Source organism: Suncus etruscus, chromosome 4 (genome assembly GCF_024139225.1).
Source record: "Suncus etruscus isolate mSunEtr1 chromosome 4, mSunEtr1.pri.cur, whole genome shotgun sequence".
In the NCBI taxonomy this organism is placed as follows: domain Eukaryota; kingdom Metazoa; phylum Chordata; class Mammalia; order Eulipotyphla; family Soricidae; genus Suncus; species Suncus etruscus.
Window position 1 is genome coordinate 7342058 of NC_064851.1, and position 19106 is coordinate 7361163.

Genomic DNA, 19106 nt, shown 5'->3' on the forward strand with positions numbered 1-19106 from the left:
TCTTTTCTGGCTGTGCTTGGGGACCATGTCATACCAGAGCTCACTCCCGGGCCTCCTGCATGCAACACACACACTCCAGCCCTGGGCAGTCCTCTGGCTCTGCACAAGTGGACAAGTGTTTTGAGAGAGGCCAAGCAGAAAGCCTGCGATAACCTCAGTGTTTGGGAGCCCTTCCCGATGAATTTTTACTCCCTTGAATACTGTCTTGTTTTACCTGTTATGGTGGGGGGGGGGGCCCACACCCACCTCTGCTGGAAATTCCAGGCTCAGTGCTTGGGGAGAGGGTTGCTCCTGTCAGTGCTCAGGAACCATGTGGTTCCGGAGCTGGGAGTCAGAACCTCCTCACATGGAGCAAACACTCCCTCTCTGGTCTCATGTTATGACTAAAGCACCTGAGGTCTCCACACCACCCCAGACTGCAGCCTTTCTCCCATTTGCTGGCCTGTGCTGGTCTCTCCCAGACCGCGCACCGTCTAGTAATCCTGGCTAGAGGCCTCATAGCATACTTAGACTGGCCCTGCTATGGCTCTGGTGTCTGGGGCCATGTGTGGCCACTGCAATGTTGTTCAGAAAGGCAGGTGACAGGATAGAGGTCAGAGTGTGTGTGTCTGTCCTGGGATTCCGGAGGGCCTTTGCTTTGTGGGCGAAGCTTGTCTGCCAGAAGACTGAGGGGCCAAGTAGAGAGAAATACACCAAAGACTGAGTGAAAATGCAGCTTTAAGTGTAAACTGTTTTTCCAAATATTCTGATATATATATAATAATATATATATTATATACATGGGTTTACTCCATGTGGGGTGCTGGGATCGAATCTAGTTGGGTGCACACAAGGCAGTTTCCCTCCCCGCTGTGCTCTCTCCAGCCTTAGGAGCACCCATCTTTTTCAAGTTTCTGCCACTCAGGCCCCCTTGCTACCACCAGGCAGCCTCGAGGAGAGGTAATGTGGCTAATTCTGCCTCTGCTCAGGTGTTTCATGGCAACCAGGAGCAGGAAAAACCTGCCTTCCTGGCTTGGAAAGGTCACTTCAGCCTCTGTGGGGAAGAGGGGGGCTCCAGGACAGCCGATGGGAGAGGCAGCCACTGTCCAGCAATCTGACAGCACCCAGCGCCTTCCCCTCAGCCCCCCAGCCCTTGGGCACTTGCCCCTCTGCCCCCCACCTCTGGTGCCACCTGCCCTCTGTCCTTCGCTGCACAGCTCCTCCCGTGACAGCCTGGCTGTGGGAAAGGCTTGACCACTGCCCTTCTATCTCCGGAGCCTTTGTCCCTCTGAGAGTCGCTCACTTCCTTCTCTGCCCAGCTGTCCCTCAGTCTCGAGGGCCTTTCCCGACCACTGTGCATGGGGGCTGCCCCCAACTCCCCTCTAACTTTTCTCTTGGTTATGTCTCCTCAGGTGTGCTGTCCAATTCTCCTGCGACAGCTGCACTTGTGCTTGTCACAGCCACATCCTATCCACCCAATAAATACTGTGGACTAATGAGGGGGAGTAGGAAGGGTGCTTTAAATTGAAGTGCATGCCTGCACATGTATACACACACAGCCCCTGCATGCAGAGCACACACACACACACACACACACACACACACACACACACACAGCATGCGCACACGCACACTTCTCTGCCCTGCGGGAGGAGCCCCTGGGCCAGTTTCCCGGATGCCATACGAAGTGGCCGTTTTTCCTGGCAAACATCCCTGAAGCCTGGTTTTTAGTACCCATCCATGTAGGAAGCCGATACTACCAGACACTGTCTGGAAACTATTAGCATTACCACTGCTTGCCTGGGTGCCAGACAGCTTGCAAAGGGCCTAATTGACATTTTTCACCCAATCCCCATGACACTTGTCACTTTTGGTCACGTTTATTGCAAGAAAGTAGAGAATCAGTATGGTGAACCGGTGGGTCGCTGCAGGCCCCTTGTGTCCACTGTCTGTCTGTGCCCTGAGCGTGTGTTCTGGCATTTCTTGTTGTAGATGATTTAGGTTTGGGGATGTGGAGGAGCCGTCATTGGTCTCTCCCATAATGACCCAAGGTTTCTGACAGAGCAGTGGACTCAGCCACTGAGATTCTCCCTCAGGCTGGCACCACTCCCGATTCTTAAAGAAATCGTTGCCCTGGGCCCGGAGAGATAGCACACTGGCGTTTGCCTTGCAAGCAGCCGATCCAGGACCAAAGGTGGTTGCTTCGAATCCTGGTGTCCCATATGGTCCCCCGTGCCTGCCAGGAGCTATTTCTGAGCAGACAGCCAGGAGTGACCCCTGAGCACCGCCGAGTGTGACCCAAAAACCAAAAAAAAAAAAAAAAAAAAGAAATTGTTGCCTAGTTCCAGGGATTCAGGGAGTCCTGTCTGTCTGTCTGCCTGTCTGCCTGTCTGAGTCTCTCCTTGCGTGAGCAGACACTTCCCATGGAGCCTAGAGCTGGGAAGGCCTCAGTCTCAGTTTTGTGGAGCTCCTCAAATGAAGAGCTAAGACAAAGCATTTTCTCTAGGTGAGCCCTTCTGCTTCACATCACGTCCCTCTGCTCCCTGACCAGGGCAGATGCTTCTGTACCCGATGAAGCCGCAGAACCTTCCAGCCTGGCAGCCCTAGCACAGACTCCTCCGTGGACCTGCAGAAGCTTCGCCCGTGCCCACCATGTCAGGTGAAGGACTGGGAGCAGGGCCCCCCTGGTGGAAGGGCAGCTCTGACCGCTTTCTCTAGCACCAAGGAAGAGCAGGGTCTGGCTCGGTCAAGGGAACTGTGGTCTGCCTGTCCCAGCCTCCTTTGTTCTAGGGATCAAAGCCAGGGCTCCACGGCACTGCATGTGCTCTGCTGCTGAGCTGAGCTGTCCCCACCCACCCAGCCTTCCCATTCCTGTGCCAGGGGAGCCTTGGCTAAGATTCCCCGACTTGAATTCCTGCCGAGTGCTCTGCATTTCCTACCTGTTCCCTCCTTGATTTTAGGGAGTCACACACCCTCCACCAGTGGTCCCTTCTCAGCTCTGACCCCGAGCATGTGGCCCCAGGAGATTCTGGCCAAATACACCCAGGTACAGTTTGCAGCATGGAGGGGCCCCACGCAAGCTGCCCCTGTGGGTGGAGCTCGCTGACTCGCACAGGGTGGGGTTCCCACCAGAATCCAGTGGGGTTGATTGATGGCTTCCCGGTCACTCTGCCGGAGGAGAGGTTAGGGCTGCAGCAGGCACTTCTCTCCCGGACCTGAGAGCGGGAGAAGCTGGGGTTCAGAGCCTGTGTTGGGTGTGAATCCCTGTGGCAGAGCGGTGGTTCCCCAGAATGTGAGGACCCGGGAGCCAGCTCGCTTTCCTAACCCTGTTTCTAGAAGGAAGAGCCCGGAGAGCAACCAGAGTTCTACTACGATGAGTTTGGTTTCCGTGTGAACAAAGAAGGTAAGGGTGTTGCAAGTCAGCCCCTGATGAGGTTGACTGATGGAGGGATGGAGGATGAGGCCTTTCTCCTCCAGCTCGGACCACGCGTCTGTTCCTGTTCTGAAGTGAATGTGGCGGGAAGAAGGCCAACAGGCAGTCAGGCTTCCGAAGAAAACAGCTCTTTATTTCATGAAGAAGCCAAAGCCAAAAGGCCTCAGAATAGGCCCCAGGAAGAAAGCCCCTCACCTTCCACAGACCCTTGCTTTTATGTCCCAGAATCAGGTACCACCCAATGGTGGGATCAGATATCACCCAATGGTGGGAGCAGAATCGGGTACCACCCTAGGGTGGGAGCAGAATGCCAGGTCACACCCTAGGGGAGGGCACAATCACCAATCAGGGTAGGGTCAGTAATTTAATAATCCCATTGAAATGTTTACATACACAACAAGGGGAGCCCCGAGTCCTGGCAGGGTTTGGGAGGCCTGGCTTCAGCTGTGACTCTGCAGCTGTGGGTGAGGCTGAGGGTGGGTGCTAAGACTGGGGGTTTTCAACTAATTTTTTTTTTTTATAACTAAAGAACATTTATTGGTCTTTCACTAAGGTTTATCTTGAGGATATAACTGAACTGTGTTGCTACCACCCCCCCCCCCCGCCCAATCCTGAAGAATGGTTAGTTAGTATAATATCATTACAGTGGAAATGAACAGTTCAAAGCCTCAAACCAACAATAGCTGACCCAAAAACCCACTTAAAACACCATAGAAATGTTTAAGTAAAAAAAAAAAAAAAAAAAAAATAAGGAGGGGCAGAGGGAAGGAGCAGATTTTTCAGATTGAACAAAATCCTCATATTTCACTCACTATATTCAATTGTGGCTAGAGTGTACCAAATGGAAACAGGATCATTAGAATACAAAACCCCCTCTATAGTTTGCTGTACACACTTGTATTCCAAGCCCACCCCACTCCCCTAATGCTTCCAGCTCAATTATTTCCCTGCCTGCTGGGCCTGCCGGCAAAGAAGCACATAGATCTCTTTAATCCAGTCTTTGTTGTAAGGTTGATTATGTCTAGGTATCAGCTTGGTAAACAAAGGTAGCTGAGATCTGCCAGACCGTCAAAATCAAACAACTGGCTGATATCATATGTGATGGAAGGGCTGTTGGGATTCATTCTCTTCAGATGTTCTTCGTGCATGCCTTCCATGCATCCATTCACAGATTCATAGCGTAAGTTCTGCCTCTTGGCCTCTTGGTAGGCTGAACTAGTCAAATGGTATGAGACTTGCTCATCAAGACCTGGCCCTCCTCTAACATCACGCCCGAGTCTGGGTTCATGCAGCCGCTGCCACCACCACCACCGCACGCAAGCTCCGCTGCTGGGTTTTCAACTAATTTTATCGATAATGATCTGATAGTAATGCTCACTTAGAGAAGGTGGAAGATAGAGGAAAGACATAGTATGAAGATTCTGACAAATTAGGGCTGGGCATTAGCTGCGGCTGATAGAAAATAGAATAACAGGGCCAAAGCTATAGCACAGCAGTAAGGCATAGCCAACACAGGACAGACCCCAGTTTGAATCCTGGCATTCCATATGGCCCCCTGAGCCTGCCAGGAGCAACTTCTGAACACAGAGCCAGGAGTAACTCCTGAGCTCCACCAGGTGGGACCCAAAAAACAAAATTCAAAAAAAAGAAATAGAGAAGTAGCAGGAATGAAGACGCAACAGGTAGAGAGAAAAAAAGGGGGGGGGATAGAAAACCAAAACAGCTGACCCATGATCTTGAAGCCTGAGAAACGCTCTTCGGGGTGTGTGTGTGTGCGCGCGCGTGTGTGTGTGTGTGTGTGTGTGTGTGTGTGTGTGTTGATATACAGGTTTTTGAGTTTTGTGTGTGTTAACAAAGGTAATATATAGATTTTTATTTTATGTGTATTTCATAACTAAGGTAATATACAGGTTTTTATTTTATTGAGTTTTGGGCCACACCCAGTGGTACTCAAAGGTTATGCCTGACTCTGCTCTCAGGGATCATTCCTGATGGGCTCGGGGGGACCATGTGGGGTGTAGGGGTCATCCAAGTGCACATCGCTCTACTATCTCTCTACTATCTCTCTGTCCTGATATACACTTTTTTTCCTATCATTATATCTCTTCACATTATACCACAATCATTTTTTATTTTGGGGGGGGGGATTTTTGGGTCACACCCGGTGACACCTGGTGACACTCGGGTTACATCTGGCTATGGGCTCAGAAATCACTCCTGACTTGGGGGACCATATGGGATTCCAGGGGATCTTACCATGGTCCGTCCTAGGTCAGATGAGTGCAAGGCAAATGCCTTACCGCTGCACCACAGCTCCGGCCTATCTTTTTTTTTTTGGTTTTTTTTTTTTTTTGGTTTTTGGGTCATACCCGGCAGCACTCAGGAATTATTCCTGGCTCTACACTCAGAAATTTCCCCCAGCAGGCTCGGGGGACCATATGGGAAGCCGGGATTCGAACCACCGTCCTTCTGCATGCAAGGCAAACGCCTTACCTCTATGCTATCTCTCCGGCACCACGGCCTATCATTTTTCTAATTTAACTGGGCCAGAAAGAGCTCAAAGAGCTGCTCATGTGCTTTGTATCAGTTTGATTCTGACACTGTAAGGTCTCAGGGTACCTAAGCAGGAAAAACCCTAACCTCTCCCTCCTCTCCCAACAAAGACTCCTTTAAGAGCTTTTTTAGGGGCTGGAGAGTCCAGCGGGTAGTGCACCTACCTGCATTCCATCCCCAGCACACTGAGTTCCCCAAGTACTGCCTGGAATAAGCCCTCGAGCAGTGCTGGGTGGGTGAAAATATCCCAAAATGGGGTTATCAGAGCAAGTGGACCTCGAGGCCACTTCTGTTTGCTACTGTAAAGGGACCTGATGGTTCTCGAGTAGCCCCTTGGGGTGGAATTGGGTCAGGTGATGATGTTGGATTCCAAAAAAGGTTCCTTCCAGGCTCCCTAATTCTTAGAAAAACATTTGAAAATTTAACCAGGGCCTGAAAAATCAATGCAAGTGTTCAGAGTGGTGGGACATCGGTTGCTTGAGATCCAGCTGCACATATGCTTAGTATCTGAGCCACAGATGGCCCCATGCAGGCGGCTGGGTAAGGGCTGAGCAAGGCTGTTCCCTCTCTAGGGCTGCTGCACCTCTGGGTCACACTGCTCTAAACCATAGGCCAGAGATTTCCAGGCACTAAACACACCGGTGCTTATTACTAAAACACTGGGGAGAACGGCACTGGCTCCGAGGGGTCTATCAGTGTCTCTCAGCCTTTGAAGAAGCCTTCCTTTGAGGAAGGAGAGGTCAGGGGTTCCCGAGCTCAGGCCTAGGAGACACTTTCCTTAGGCAGGTTCCAGGGAGAAGGCTTGGAGCCTCTGGTGGAGAATGTGCCCCTGCGAGTTACCAGCCACCCTGTGCTCTCTGCAGATGGAGCCGATCCCAGTTCGGGCCAGCTGCCGGGGGGGTCTGTGGTGGAGGACCCCGCTCAGAGGCTGCGGTGGCAGGCCCACCTGGAGTTCACTCACAACCACGATGTGGGAGACCTCACCTGGGACAAGATCGCCGTGTCCCTCCCTTGCTCCGAGAAGCTCCGCTCCCTGGTACTGGCCGGCATCCCGCACAGCATGCGGCCACAGGTGAGGCTCCACGCCCCTGGGTGTGTGCCCTCATCCCCCGAGACACTGAGGCTCGTGCCTCCCCCTCGCAGCTGTGGATGCGTCTCTCGGGGGCCCTGCAGAAGAAGAAGAGCTCGGAGCTGTCCTACCGAGAGGCTGTGAAGAACAGCTCCAACGATGAGACCATTGCCGCCAAGCAGGTGAGGCGGCGAGGAGCTGGTAGCCACACAACCCCACAGTGGGCCTGGGGGCTCCGGAGGCAGGAGGGAGGCTGCTTACTGGGGCCTGCTCCCAGGGCACCAGGTGGTAGCCTGCGCTTCGCACTTGGGGTCTGGGGGACAGCATGGTGGAGGGGCGGCCCTAGCTGCGCCTCAGACCCTCCTTGTGGGGCGGCTGGCAGATCGAGAAGGACCTGCTCCGCACCATGCCCAGCAACGCCTGCTTTGCCAACGTGAGCAGCATCGGGGTGCCCCGTCTGCGCCGGGTTCTCCGAGCGCTGGCCTGGCTCTACCCCGAGATTGGCTACTGCCAGGGCACAGGCATGGTGAGTACAGCCCAGCGGGAGGGACCCATCCGGCCCTGACCCTCCAAGGCCTGGCTAGAGGCCCGTGTCCCCTCCAGGTGGCCGCCTGCCTGCTGCTGTTCCTGGAGGAGGAGGACACCTTCTGGATGATGTGCGCCATCATCGAGGACCTGCTCCCGGCCTCCTACTTCAGCACCACGCTGCTGGGGGTGCAGACGGACCAGCGGGTGCTGCGGCACCTCATCGTGCAGTACCTGCCCCGCCTGGACAAGCTGCTGCAGGAGCACGACATCGGTGAGGGCAGGGGCCTCCTGGGGGCTCCCCTTCCCCAAATTCTGTGGGCGCTGGCCGCTGCCTCACAGCTGGTGTGTTCCTGCAGAGCTGTCCCTGATCACGCTGCACTGGTTCCTCACGGCCTTCGCCAGCGTCGTGCACATCAAGCTGCTGCTGCGCCTCTGGGACCTGTTCTTCTACGAGGGCTCCCTGGTGCTCTTCCAGACCACGCTGGGCATGCTGCGCCTCAAGGTGCCCACGGCCCCGCGCCCCACTCTCCACCCCTGGGCAGCTGCGGGCGGGACCAACACGCCTGCCCGTGACTCCCACCCGGTCAGGAGGAAGAGCTGATCCAGTCAGAGAACTCAGCCTCCATCTTCAACACCCTGTCAGACATCCCGGCGCAGATAGAGGACGCGGAGCTGCTGCTGGGGGAGGCCATGCGGCTGGCCGGCTCCCTCACCGACGTGGCCGTGGAGACCCAGCGCCGCAAGCACCTGGCTTACCTGATCGCAGACCAGGGCCAGCTCCTGGGCACCAGCGCCACCGCCAACCTCTCTCAGGTGGGCCTGGAGGCGACCCTCACCTGCCCACCATTCCTCTCCCCTGGAGCGACTCGCCTGCTCTGGTTTTGAGTCAGACGAGCTTTGATTTTTGGGTCACACCTGGCAGTGCTCAGGGTTGACTGCTCACCAAGCTGGGCCTACTGTCCTGTCCTCAGGCCTTTGCCCAGCTTTGAACCGACCAGCCGATTAGTGAGAGTATCCTCTCACAAATCCCCTCATCTGGTCACCCCTCCGAGAAAGCTCTGGAATTTCCTCCTGTTCCAGGCGGGCCTGCCTCTGACCTGCTCTCCTGCCCACAGGTGGTGCGGAGACGGACCCAGCGCCGGAAATCTGGCATTACCTCCCTGCTCTTCGGTAAGAGGATGGAGCTCAGGCGGACCCCCTGCTTTGAGCTCCTGGCTCCTGGGCGTTGGCTCCACTTTTCCCTGTCTTTCAGGAGAGGACGACCTGGAGGCACTCAAGGCCAAGAACATCAAGCAGACAGAGCTGGTAGCCGATCTCCGCGAAGCCATCCTCCGCGTGGCACGCCACTTCCAATGCACGGACCCCAAAAATTGCAGCGTGGTGAGTCTCGGCTCCCAGACCGCACCAAGGCCTGCGTTAGGGGTTCCCGCGCCCCACCCTGAGCAGGCAAGATGCAGAACTGGGCCTTTCTCTGCCCCGGGGCAGGAGCTGACCCCAGACTACAGCATGGAGAGCCACCAGCGCGATCACGAGAACTACGTGGCCTGTTCACGCAGCCACCGGCGCCGGGCCAAGGCCCTGCTGGACTTCGAGCGGCACGACGACGACGAGCTGGGCTTCCGCAAGAACGATATTATCACGGTGGGGCCCAGGGGTCGGGCTGTGGCCACGCTTTCCCCACAGCCCCAGAGGCGCCAAGGCACTGGTGACCCGGGCTTTGCTGTCTGTGCAGATTGTCTCGCAGAAGGACGAGCACTGCTGGGTGGGAGAGCTCAACGGCCTACGAGGTAAGCTAGAGGCTGTGGGGGGACAGTGAGCAGGCACCCTCTGCCCCCTCCCACCCTGGCCTTACCCACAGGGCTCCGCTGCTCCCACAGGCTGGTTTCCCGCCAAGTTTGTGGAAGTCCTGGACGAGCGGAGCAAGGAGGTGAGGGGCGCTGCAGGGAGGGCGAAGTCTGGGTGCACCCCCACAGGCCGGGCTTCTCACTGCCTCTCCCCATTAGTACTCCATTGCCGGGGATGACACTGTGACTGAGGGCGTCACAGACCTCGTGAGAGGGACCCTCTGCCCAGCCCTCAAGGCCCTGTTTGAGCATGGACTCAAGAAGCCAACTCTGCTCGGGGGTGCCTGCCATCCCTGGATGTTCATTGAGGAGGTAACAAGGTGACAGGACCCCGGGAGCTGGCAGGGTGGACTCTGGGACACCGGGGCCTCAAACCCTGTGTCATGTTTCCCCCAAGGCAGCGGGCCGGGAAGTAGAAAGAGACTTTGACTCGGTGTATTCACGCCTAGTGCTCTGTAAGACCTACAGGTAACTAACTCAGTGACCCTGGTGAAGGGGGCGGGGTGGACAGGGGTGCCAGGGCAGCACTGGCACTTCGGTCCCTCAGGTTGGATGAAGATGGCAAAGTCCTGACCCCGGAGGAGCTGCTGTACCGGGTAAGCAGGGACTGGACCGGGGTGGGGGTGAGGCGGGGGCATCCAGGGCACTTGCATGACATTCTGTCCTGCAGGCAGTGCAGTCAGTGAACGTGACCCATGACGCAGCGCACGCACAAATGGACGTCAAGCTTCGTTCCCTCATCTGCGTGGGGCTCAAGTGAGTGGCTGCTCTAGGCTCTGTAAAGCACTTTTTTTTTTTTTTTTTTTTGCAGGGGGTGGAGGTTGAGCCACGCCAGCAGTGCTTGGGCTCACTCCTGGCAGGATTCGGGGGACCGTGTAGGGTGCTGGGAATTGAATCCAGGTTGACCGTGTGCAACGCAAGCACTCTCCCTATTGTACTATCGCTCAAGTCCCTGAAGCAGATTTCTCAGGAAGCTTAGTGCCCCAGAAATGAGACACAGATCCCTGAAGCAGCCCTACCTCACCTCCCCTGCCTGTTCCAGCGAGCAGGTCCTGCACCTGTGGCTGGAGGTGCTGTGTTCCAGTCTGCAGACAGTGGAGAAGTGGTACCAGCCCTGGTCGTTCCTGCGCAGCCCAGGCTGGGTCCAGATCAAGTGTGAGCTCCGGTGAGTAGGGCAGGGCAGGGCAGGGCGTGGGCAAGCCTGCTGGAGGGAGGGCCACTAACCATGCCCCCTCCTCGCCATCAGTGTCCTCTGCTGCTTCGCCTTCAGCCTCTCCCAGGACTGGGAACTGCCTGCCAAGAGAGAGGTAGGTGGGTGACTGGGTGGTTGAGGAAGGGCCTGGAGCGGGCCTCGTGCTGGCCTCACCCCGACCCGACCCGTGTGTGCAGGAAGAGAAGCAGCCGCTGAAGGAGGGCGTGCAGGACATGCTGGTGAAGCACCACCTCTTCAGCTGGGACATAGACGGCTGACCTCGTCTTTGCAGCCTCCGGAGCAGCGTCAGTTCCAAGCTAGGAGAGAGGGGACACAGCAGCCCCAAACTGGGTCACCTCCAGGGGGGTGAGGAGCCTGGACCAGTCTTTGCTCCCAGCACCCCCAGGAGATCTGAAAGAACCCCTGGGTTCCAACCAAAATCCACCGGAGGGCTACTGCTCAGTTGCATTTTGCTCAGGAAGGGGATGGCTCAAGGCACTTTGATTTGTAAATAAACTGTCTGAGGAAGTGGCACTTGTCTTCTGTCCGGATGGCCAGGGCCGGATTTCCTTACCCCACCCCCTCAAGTACTGAACAAAGACCAACAAGCCGGTGTTTCTGTTTTTATTTGAAAAAGATCACATAGCGTCCTCAGGCAGCACTGCTATTGGTGGCTCCGTCTCTAAGTGACAGGGTAGGGCCAGGAGAAGCCTTGGCTGGAGGGGTGGCACCTCTGCCCTCATGGCACTGATAGAGCAGGAAGCAGGACAGGTGGGGCACAGGCTGTGGCCAGGTGTCTACATGTCAAACACGTGTGGTGGTGCGGTGTGCTGTGTCCGCCTCCCCTCCCAAAAATAGATGTATTATATGTGTTTGTATGGCGATATAACATGTATATACAACTGTACAGTGTGCCACCAGCCTCTCATGGGGAGGTAGAGGCCTAGCTTCTTCCCTTGCAAGAAAAGCGGGGAGAAGGAGATTCGGCCTGGGTCTCACCTGCTTGAGCCAACCTGCAGGTCATGCCCGACCTCTCAAAAGGAGGTCAACTAGAAATGGCCTGTCCAGGCCTCCAAAGGCCCAGGGTGGCACCCAGAGCCGCTGCTTAGCAGCATCTCACCTTCTACCCTCACTTCCCAGGGAGGGGAGAGCCGGGCCTGTGATTGTCAGGACCCACGACCACATGGAGGCAGGAGTTCCCAAGTCCCTCCCCCACGAACTACAAGCAGGAGTCCCAGTGTAGCTGCAAGTCGTGGCCATCCAGGAAGTCTGTAGAGAAGAGGCTGGGGGCTGTGGTGCTGAGCGGGGCCAGACTCAGCACGGGGCCTCCTGACGACAGCTCTAGCCAGTCCATGCTGTCCAGGTGGCTGTCACCTAGGTCCAGGCCCACGTTATTAGGCTCAGGGGCAAAGTGCAATTCCGAGGTGTCCATGGGTGACGGGGGATGGTCCAGAATGGCCGAGCTGCTCAGCATCTGGCTGTGGAGTTCGTCAATGAGGGACTCCGGCCCCTCGTGCCCAGCAGTCAGCAGGGGCAGCCCTGTGCTGCTCTCCAGGAAGTCCTCCAGACGGCCAGGGAAGCTGGACCAGCCTGCTGGTGGTGGGACAGCCTGGGGTTGTTCAGCAGGAGGTGGAGATTGCGTGTCCAAAGGGGAACTGCAGACATCCGTGCAGGGGGCCTTCTCTTTCCCTGGGTCCTTGAAGTCTGCTGAAATTTCTGCCAATCAATCAGAGGGAATGAGCATCAGAAACCAGCCAAGTTGGACCCTCCCTTATAAAGGTTTAATTAACTCAAGGGGCCAGAGTGATAGCACAGTGGGGAGGACATTTGCCTTGCTTGAAGCCAACCCAGATTCGATCTTTGGCGTCCCATATGGTCCTCCGAGCCTGCCAGTAGGGACCTGAGTCTGCCAGATGTGGCCCCAAAACAAAACCAAAAAAAATAGTGACATTTTTCTTGAAGTCTTAAATATCTTCCCCAAAATTTCGCATACATCTAAAGCTACCATTGGGCTGGGAAGATAAGATGGTGCTTAGTTGCAAGCAACACCCAGATTCAGTTCTCAGCACTGCATATGGTTCCCTGAGCACTGCTAAGTGTGGCCAAAAAAAAAAAAAAAAAAAAAAAGGCAACAAAAAAGGAATGCTAACAAGAATGAAAAGACAACTGGTCAAATGCGAGAGAATGAACTCCACATTCAACAGCAGACAAACTGAGCTAGGGAAACAAGGTGTTTTTCCACTAGAAGATGCGCAAATTGACTAATGCGACAAGATGCTTAACAGTAATCATGAGGAAACTGAAAACACACTCAAGCTATTTCTTAAAAAAAAATGTGTTGGTAATAAGGATGTGGAGAAATAGGGAGCTCGTGTGTTCTGAGTAGATGTGAAGATGGTGCAGCTGCTCTGCAGAAGGGTTTTGTGGTTCCTTCAGAAATTAAAAATAGAATTGACACACGAACCAGCAGTTCCATCTGGGACAGTCCCAAGAGGATAAAAATCAGGCAGATGTCTGAGCCTATGTCACTGCATCATAGCGGCCAAGGTAGAAATACCTCTCAATTTCTGAGCAGAGGACATACTGGGGTCTCTCCCTACAAAGGAATATTGTGTCACGTGAATGAACACTGAACAAGATCCAGAAACAAAAGTAGTGGTGCTCTAGGGTTCCACTTCAAAGAGGTAGTCTATGGGGGCCAGAGCGAAAGCCCGGCAGTAGGGCATTTGCCTTGCCTGCAGGTGACCCAGGACAGACCTGGGTTCGATCCCCGGCATCCCATATGGTCCCCAGACCCTGCAAGGTGCAAAACTTCCCTGAGCGCTGCCAGGTGTGACCCAACCCCCCCCCCAAAAAAAAGAGGTGTTTATGGGGCTAGAGTAATTATAAAGCAGAGGGCATTTGCCTTGCACTTAAAGCTGACCCAGGTTCACTCTGAACATCCCAAATGGCCCCCTCGCCCTGCAAGGCTTATCATTCCTGAATGGAAAGACAGTAACCCCTGATCACCAACAGGTGTGAGCCCAAAACAAAACAAAAAGGAGTGCCTAGAAGAGGCAAATCCACAGAAAATACCCCTCAGGTGTTGGGCCAAGCCTTGAGGTTCTGAATGCAGCCAAAGGGCAAGGCCTGCAGCTCATGAAGTGCCAGTAAGCAAGTAATACCCAAGGCTGAAGGCACCAGTGGCAACAGGAAATTGGAGGATATGGGACAGGGAAGGCTGCACTTTACCTCCGCTCTGAATGAGAATGTCAAACAGGTCGTCCATCTGTTGGCTAGAGGAGCCAGTTTCCTGTGAGGCAGAAAAGATGAACACTAGGATAAGTCTGCACCCCACACTGTTCCTGTTCAGGCCCAGCACCCCTGCCTGGCTCCTGTCCTGCGGGGCCAATCCCAACCACACTCCCACCAGGCCCCAGACTACCTTCTTCATCTGCTGTCGGGGCTGCTGGCTCACAGCTTCTTCATAGCCAGGTGGTTCCTTCTTTAGCAGAGAAGCAGGGTTCCCAAAGAGGGGCTGTGACGGGTGCTCCAGATCCATCTGGGCTGGTGGGCCAGGGGCTGGGGACCCAGGCTGGGACAAAGGCTAGAGAGAAGGTGAAAGTAGAAAAAAGTTAGGAGGAGGCCGGAACAATAGCACAGCAAGGAGGGCGTTTGCCTTGCATGCAGGTGAAGATGGACCCAATATTGATTCTCAGCATCCTTGAGCATGAAGCCAGGAGTAACCCGAGCACTAACAGGTGTGACTTCCCCACCATAAAAAGAAAAGGGCCAGGACAAGGAAAATAAACTCGCATGTTCCAGGAGGGGAAATGCAGCTGCTTTCATGGAAGCTGTGTGGAGAAGGGAATTAGGCAGGGAGGTTTGCAACACTGCAAGGAAGTAGCTAGCACAGGTTGACTGGCTTCTGGGGGAAGGTACAGCTGACCCCTCCTCCCTGTGAAACACCGCACCTGTCAGTGCCCTTCCCAGGCCCCAACTGCAGAAGAGAGACTGTCAGGTTGGTTCAGCCAAATGGGGAAGACCAGGAGGCTGACAAGCAAACCCATGGCCCTCTGCCACGGTGGAAGTGTCCAAATGCTAAAAGCCAGTAGTAGTGGACACACCCACCCTCCAGACTGTGGGTCTCTTAACCTCCCCAAATCTCAGGGTTCTCCCTGGTGACATATGCGGTGACATGTGTCCTTATTTTGGAGGACTGAAGGGGAGACCCAAATTGTGATCTGCTCAAAGCATGGCAAATGGGCAGTGCCAGAAGTTAGGACCCCTCCAACCGGCCCTTGCCCCACTCCCCAGGCCCAGTACCTGCTGGGAGGGCCCGCTGGGAGGTCCAGGACTTTCTGCATCCTTACAGGTCACAGTGAGGACAAGGTGGGTCCCTGTGGAGTCGGTGAGGATGGAAGGAGGTGGGACCCCCTTGCCAAGGCTGCTGCCCCGGGGACCCAGAATTAGCGGAGGGGCGGAGGCTGGCTCAGGTTCCGGCAGAACTGCTTCCTGCTTCACAACCACAGCTGGTGGGCCCACGGAACAAGTATCTGTGGGGTGGGTGGGGGCCACCAGGCCGGGGCTGAAGGGGTGAGCAGGGCCCTGCGGCTGCTGGCTCAGCTGGCAGCTGGAGAAGCTGTTCTCCTGCTTCACGGCGGGGCCAGGTGGGGCTGGGGTTGGGGCCGGTTGCTGTGCCCGCTTCTCCTGCTCCAGCTGCAGCCGGAGCCACTCCACCAGCTGCTGCTTCTGCCGGAGCATGCGTGTCAGCTCCTCGATCTGCTTGTCCTTCTCCTGCAGCATCTGGTCTTTGTCGCGGCCCTCCAGCTCAGAGCGTGTCCCGGGGCTCAGGCAGCACGACCCAGCCCGGGGGCCCTCCTCCTTTACCAGGATCTGTAGTGGGGAGGCCTGCAGAGTGAGCTGGGTCAGGGGCGATGTGACCATCTCCCCAAAGGTGTCGCCTGGCGTGGAGTTCTCGTCGCCCGTGCTGAGCAGTGAGCGCTCCGATGGGGTGGGCGACACTGGGGGTGTTGAACCTGTGCTGCCAAACTTCACCATGCCATTGCTGGTCACCGTGGCCACCACCACCTCGGCTGAAGCCAGCCCTGTGGACACCAGGCCAGGCCCAGTGCTCAGCCGCGCCGCCGGGAAGGCTACTACCACATCACCAGCCTTGGGCAGGATGGAAGTGGTGGTAGGGGCTTTGGGGGCTCCGGAGGCAGGGCCCACTTGATCTTGGTAGGCACGAAGGCGCTCGATCAGGTCTGTCTTGGTGCCCGAGACGGGCAGAGAACGCAACTTCAGCTCCTGCTTCAGCTCTGCCACCTGCAAGGGTTGAGAGTCTGGGTAGCAGGGGACGAAGATCTGGGTCTACGAGGAGTGAGGGACTAGCTTCCAGTCACTTCGGCCTGTCCCTTCAGACCTAATGGCTCTTTCCTTTTCCATCCTCCCAGTATGCCTCTTTCCCTGTAGGGGCGCTTGGCTCTGAGCTGTCAGCACTCCCAATGCCAATCCCAATGCCAGCCGACTCCCTGCTTTCCAACGAATAAATTTAAGCCAACTAGACTTCACTGATGAGAAAACAGGGCTCACAAAACCAAAATCACATCCAGACTAGTCAGTGAATGGGGAGGGGAATCCAGGCCCGAGAGGCTCCACAGGCAGGCCCCTGTCCTCCAAGGAGCCAGGACATGCTCACTGAGGTGCTACATGGTGAAGTGGGAAAGGTGAGGTGCGGACATCTCCAAAGAGGAGTCCTGGCTCAACTAGCCAGATCTGAGTCAACAAGCTCTCTGTACTCTGGTGCCTCCACTTGCTCCTGCAAAGGGGATGACGCTCCCCTGGCCCGCCGCATGGTGGGAGTTGGGGAAGACAAGGATAAAGGGGCTACATGTTCGAAGCCCAGATGTGAGTGGTAATGCCCAAGAGGCTAAGGTCGAGGAACGCAGAGCCCTGCTGTTCCAATCCGTGCCTGAGCATCTGCACAACCCACAGCCCCTAGCAACGAAGGGCACCACCCACCTTCATGTCATCAAGGTTGGCGGGCAGGACTCCCGGTTTGCCAGCCAGTGAGCTGCTGTTCTGACGGGCCAGCCCACTGGGCCCAGGAACACCTGGACTGGAAGTGTTGTTGGCAGTAGAGAGGCTGCGAGCAGCGGGGGGCCCACTACTCCCCAGGGCCTCGCCTGCTGGCCTGTGAAGACGAAAGGCAGACATGAGCTCCATCAAGAGCACACAACACCTCACAGGCTCACCCCGACCAGACCTAGCAATGCGCCTATCTGGAGTGCCTACTTTGGGGGGGCAGGTAGGATGGTCTGATAGTTGTAGTGCTGTTGCTGCTGCTGGTTGAGGATCTGGAGCTGGAGGAAGAGCTGCTGCTGCTGAAGGATCTTGGCATACGAGGAGTCCATGGGGGGCACCCCCTTATCCTGCTTCTGGTCTGGGGGGATGTACTGGTGGTACTTGAGCTTCTTCACCTTTGGCTTCAGCTCCTTGGCTTTCTTGCTGCGCTGTGACTTCTCACTGGCAGTCTTGGGTTGGCTTTGCTGAGGTGGAGAGCAGAGCACGGTAAGGGGGCACCAACACCTCCCACTCCCGCCCATACACAGGCCCTTCTCCAGATCACAAAAGCAGAGACCTTGCCAGTGTCAGGGAGTCTGGGGTGTCCAGGGAGTGGGCCTGGACATGCCCTCTGACGGGGCCTCTGGGAGAAGCTGAAAGGGCCAAAGACATTACTCAAAGGGCTGTCTGGGGGCACGTGTTCAAGTGGAAACCCCAGGTTGCTCCCAGCACCACTGAGTGGGTACCCAAATGAAAACTTCTGGGGAGCACCTGCCACCACAGAGTTCTGACAGCGTTGGAGGTTCCTGATGGCTCTGGCAGAGACATGCGTGGAGGAAGCCCTGGGCTCTGCCCAGCTCCAAAAAAAAATAAAAAAAAAAAAAAAAAAAAAAAAAAAAAAAAGAACCTATCTAGGCAGGAGTTAGTGTGTCCACCTCTAGGAAGTAACTGCACTGCCCATGATGCCACCGGGACTTTATGGCTTGCTGGTCTCCACACAGGGAGGATTCTACCAGACCCCAGACACAAGAGATCAAGAAAGGTGGCAGGCAAACGGCAGCCTGTCCTGTTGACAAGAACAGTTCTGCCGAGGCCACAGTGCCAGGAAGGGTTGAAGGAGGTCCAGGGTTGAAGGAGGCAGAAGGGAAAGACATATCAAAATGTATTGGATGGGGCCGGAGCGGTGGCGCTAGAGGTAAAGTATCTGCCTTACCCCCATATGTGCCAATAACACCATGTGGCATTGCTTCTTATTTGCATAGGCACATTAAAATGGGAAAATAGTATAAATACAAATAAAATCCTATCTAATAGAGATTGGAACACACAAACCTTGTAGTGCAAAGGGACCTTACACCCTGAACATTGACATAACGACCTGGCACAGACCTCAGAAGAAAGGGCATATTCCATTCTCCCCTGAACCAGGAAAGCCATCCACGAAACATCCAGGCTGGTCTATAACATCACCTGGAAGCAATCCTCTACCACGGAAGACCTACACTGCTCAGACTTCGACCTGCTCAAAAGAGACTTCCCTTAACACTGAGAAGACTTAACAACAACAACGACCTGCTTACAGGACAGGGCTCCCTGCATTGCCCTTTGATTGTGAGGTGAAAGGAGAGGATGCTCCACGTCCTGACTTCAATGTAAGATATGCAGATTCCAGGATCTTTAATACAGAAACATGATACCAACAACAGAGACTGTGTGAAAAATAAAAGTGTGTTGGCACTACAGACAATGTATTGGATTGGACGATCTAGCTTGCTTGGAGCCTAGACTTGGTCTTGTGCCAGGAAACTTCAGGGGTCTGGTCTCTTTGCACTTAGGCCAAGGTTATTTCTTTCCATGTCCCTCATATTTTGGTGGGCCTATGCAAACAACAATTGCCACTCTAACACCATTCTTACTGTGCTCCTTTGACTCTAATCCTTAAAAAGAACTCACTTAAAATTTGAGGTTAACTTAAGCTAATATGCATGTATATGGAAATGTAAGAAAATACTATGCCTGTAATGTTTAAGGAGTTACATAAGTTTTATGGCTTTAGATTGCCTTGTGTACTGTTAAGAAATATTATAATGTGTTACAATCTGGGGACTTGAGGGACAAAGTAATTGTACATGGATTCTGTCTTATTTATCTTAATGTTCTTTGGCTGAAATTTCAAAGTTAATATATCAGCAAGGGGACTTCTGAGAATTATGTTATGGGTGATTGTCCTTCCACTGTAACTTTACCTTGTCCTCTTACTTTGCACCCTTGTTCTCATAATTAAAAATAAAAATTAAAAAAAAATAATTTAGTTTATAAGTACTTGTAATCTAAATACATTAGTGGATTTTGTTATTGCTAATAAAAATGAATTTGTTACATAAAAAAAAAAAGTATCTGCCTTGCAAGCGTTAGCCTAGGACAGACCGTGGTTCGATCCCCTGACGTCCCATATGGTCCCCC

The 19106-nt window shown here is 54.6% G+C and overlaps 2 protein-coding genes and 1 pseudogene across 2 annotated transcripts in view; 1 reads left to right on the forward strand and 2 right to left on the reverse strand.

Moving 5' to 3' along the window:
• Positions 1-2478: 2478 nt before the first annotated feature.
• On the forward strand, positions 2479-10906 carry SGSM3 (small G protein signaling modulator 3). The gene is made up of 21 exons (XM_049771565.1): positions 2479-2638; positions 2940-3025; positions 3316-3382; positions 6829-7037; positions 7109-7216; positions 7417-7560; positions 7638-7833; positions 7919-8064; positions 8151-8375; positions 8678-8732; positions 8815-8942; positions 9048-9203; positions 9295-9349; positions 9440-9489; positions 9566-9718; positions 9804-9874; positions 9954-10002; positions 10077-10162; positions 10449-10571; positions 10653-10713; positions 10796-10906. Exons 1-21 carry the CDS (start codon positions 2632-2634, stop codon positions 10874-10876), a joined length of 2256 nt encoding a protein of 751 aa, XP_049627522.1. The 5' UTR covers positions 2479-2631; the 3' UTR covers positions 10877-10906.
• Positions 4188-4700, reverse strand: LOC126005921 (enhancer of rudimentary homolog; annotated as a pseudogene).
• Positions 10907-11275: 369 nt separating the features above from the next.
• MRTFA (myocardin related transcription factor A) overlaps positions 11276-19106 on the reverse strand; it is a 122265-nt gene continuing 114434 nt past the window's right edge. The window contains exons 8-13 of the mRNA XM_049771554.1: positions 16875-17128; positions 16602-16773; positions 14904-15905; positions 14032-14184; positions 13830-13890; positions 11276-12314 (exon numbers count right to left, since the gene is read on the reverse strand). Of these exons, the coding sequence (XP_049627511.1) occupies positions 11818-12314; positions 13830-13890; positions 14032-14184; positions 14904-15905; positions 16602-16773; positions 16875-17128 (2139 nt within the window). The 3' untranslated portion in view covers positions 11276-11817. The remainder of the gene's footprint in view (positions 12315-13829; positions 13891-14031; positions 14185-14903; positions 15906-16601; positions 16774-16874; positions 17129-19106) is intronic.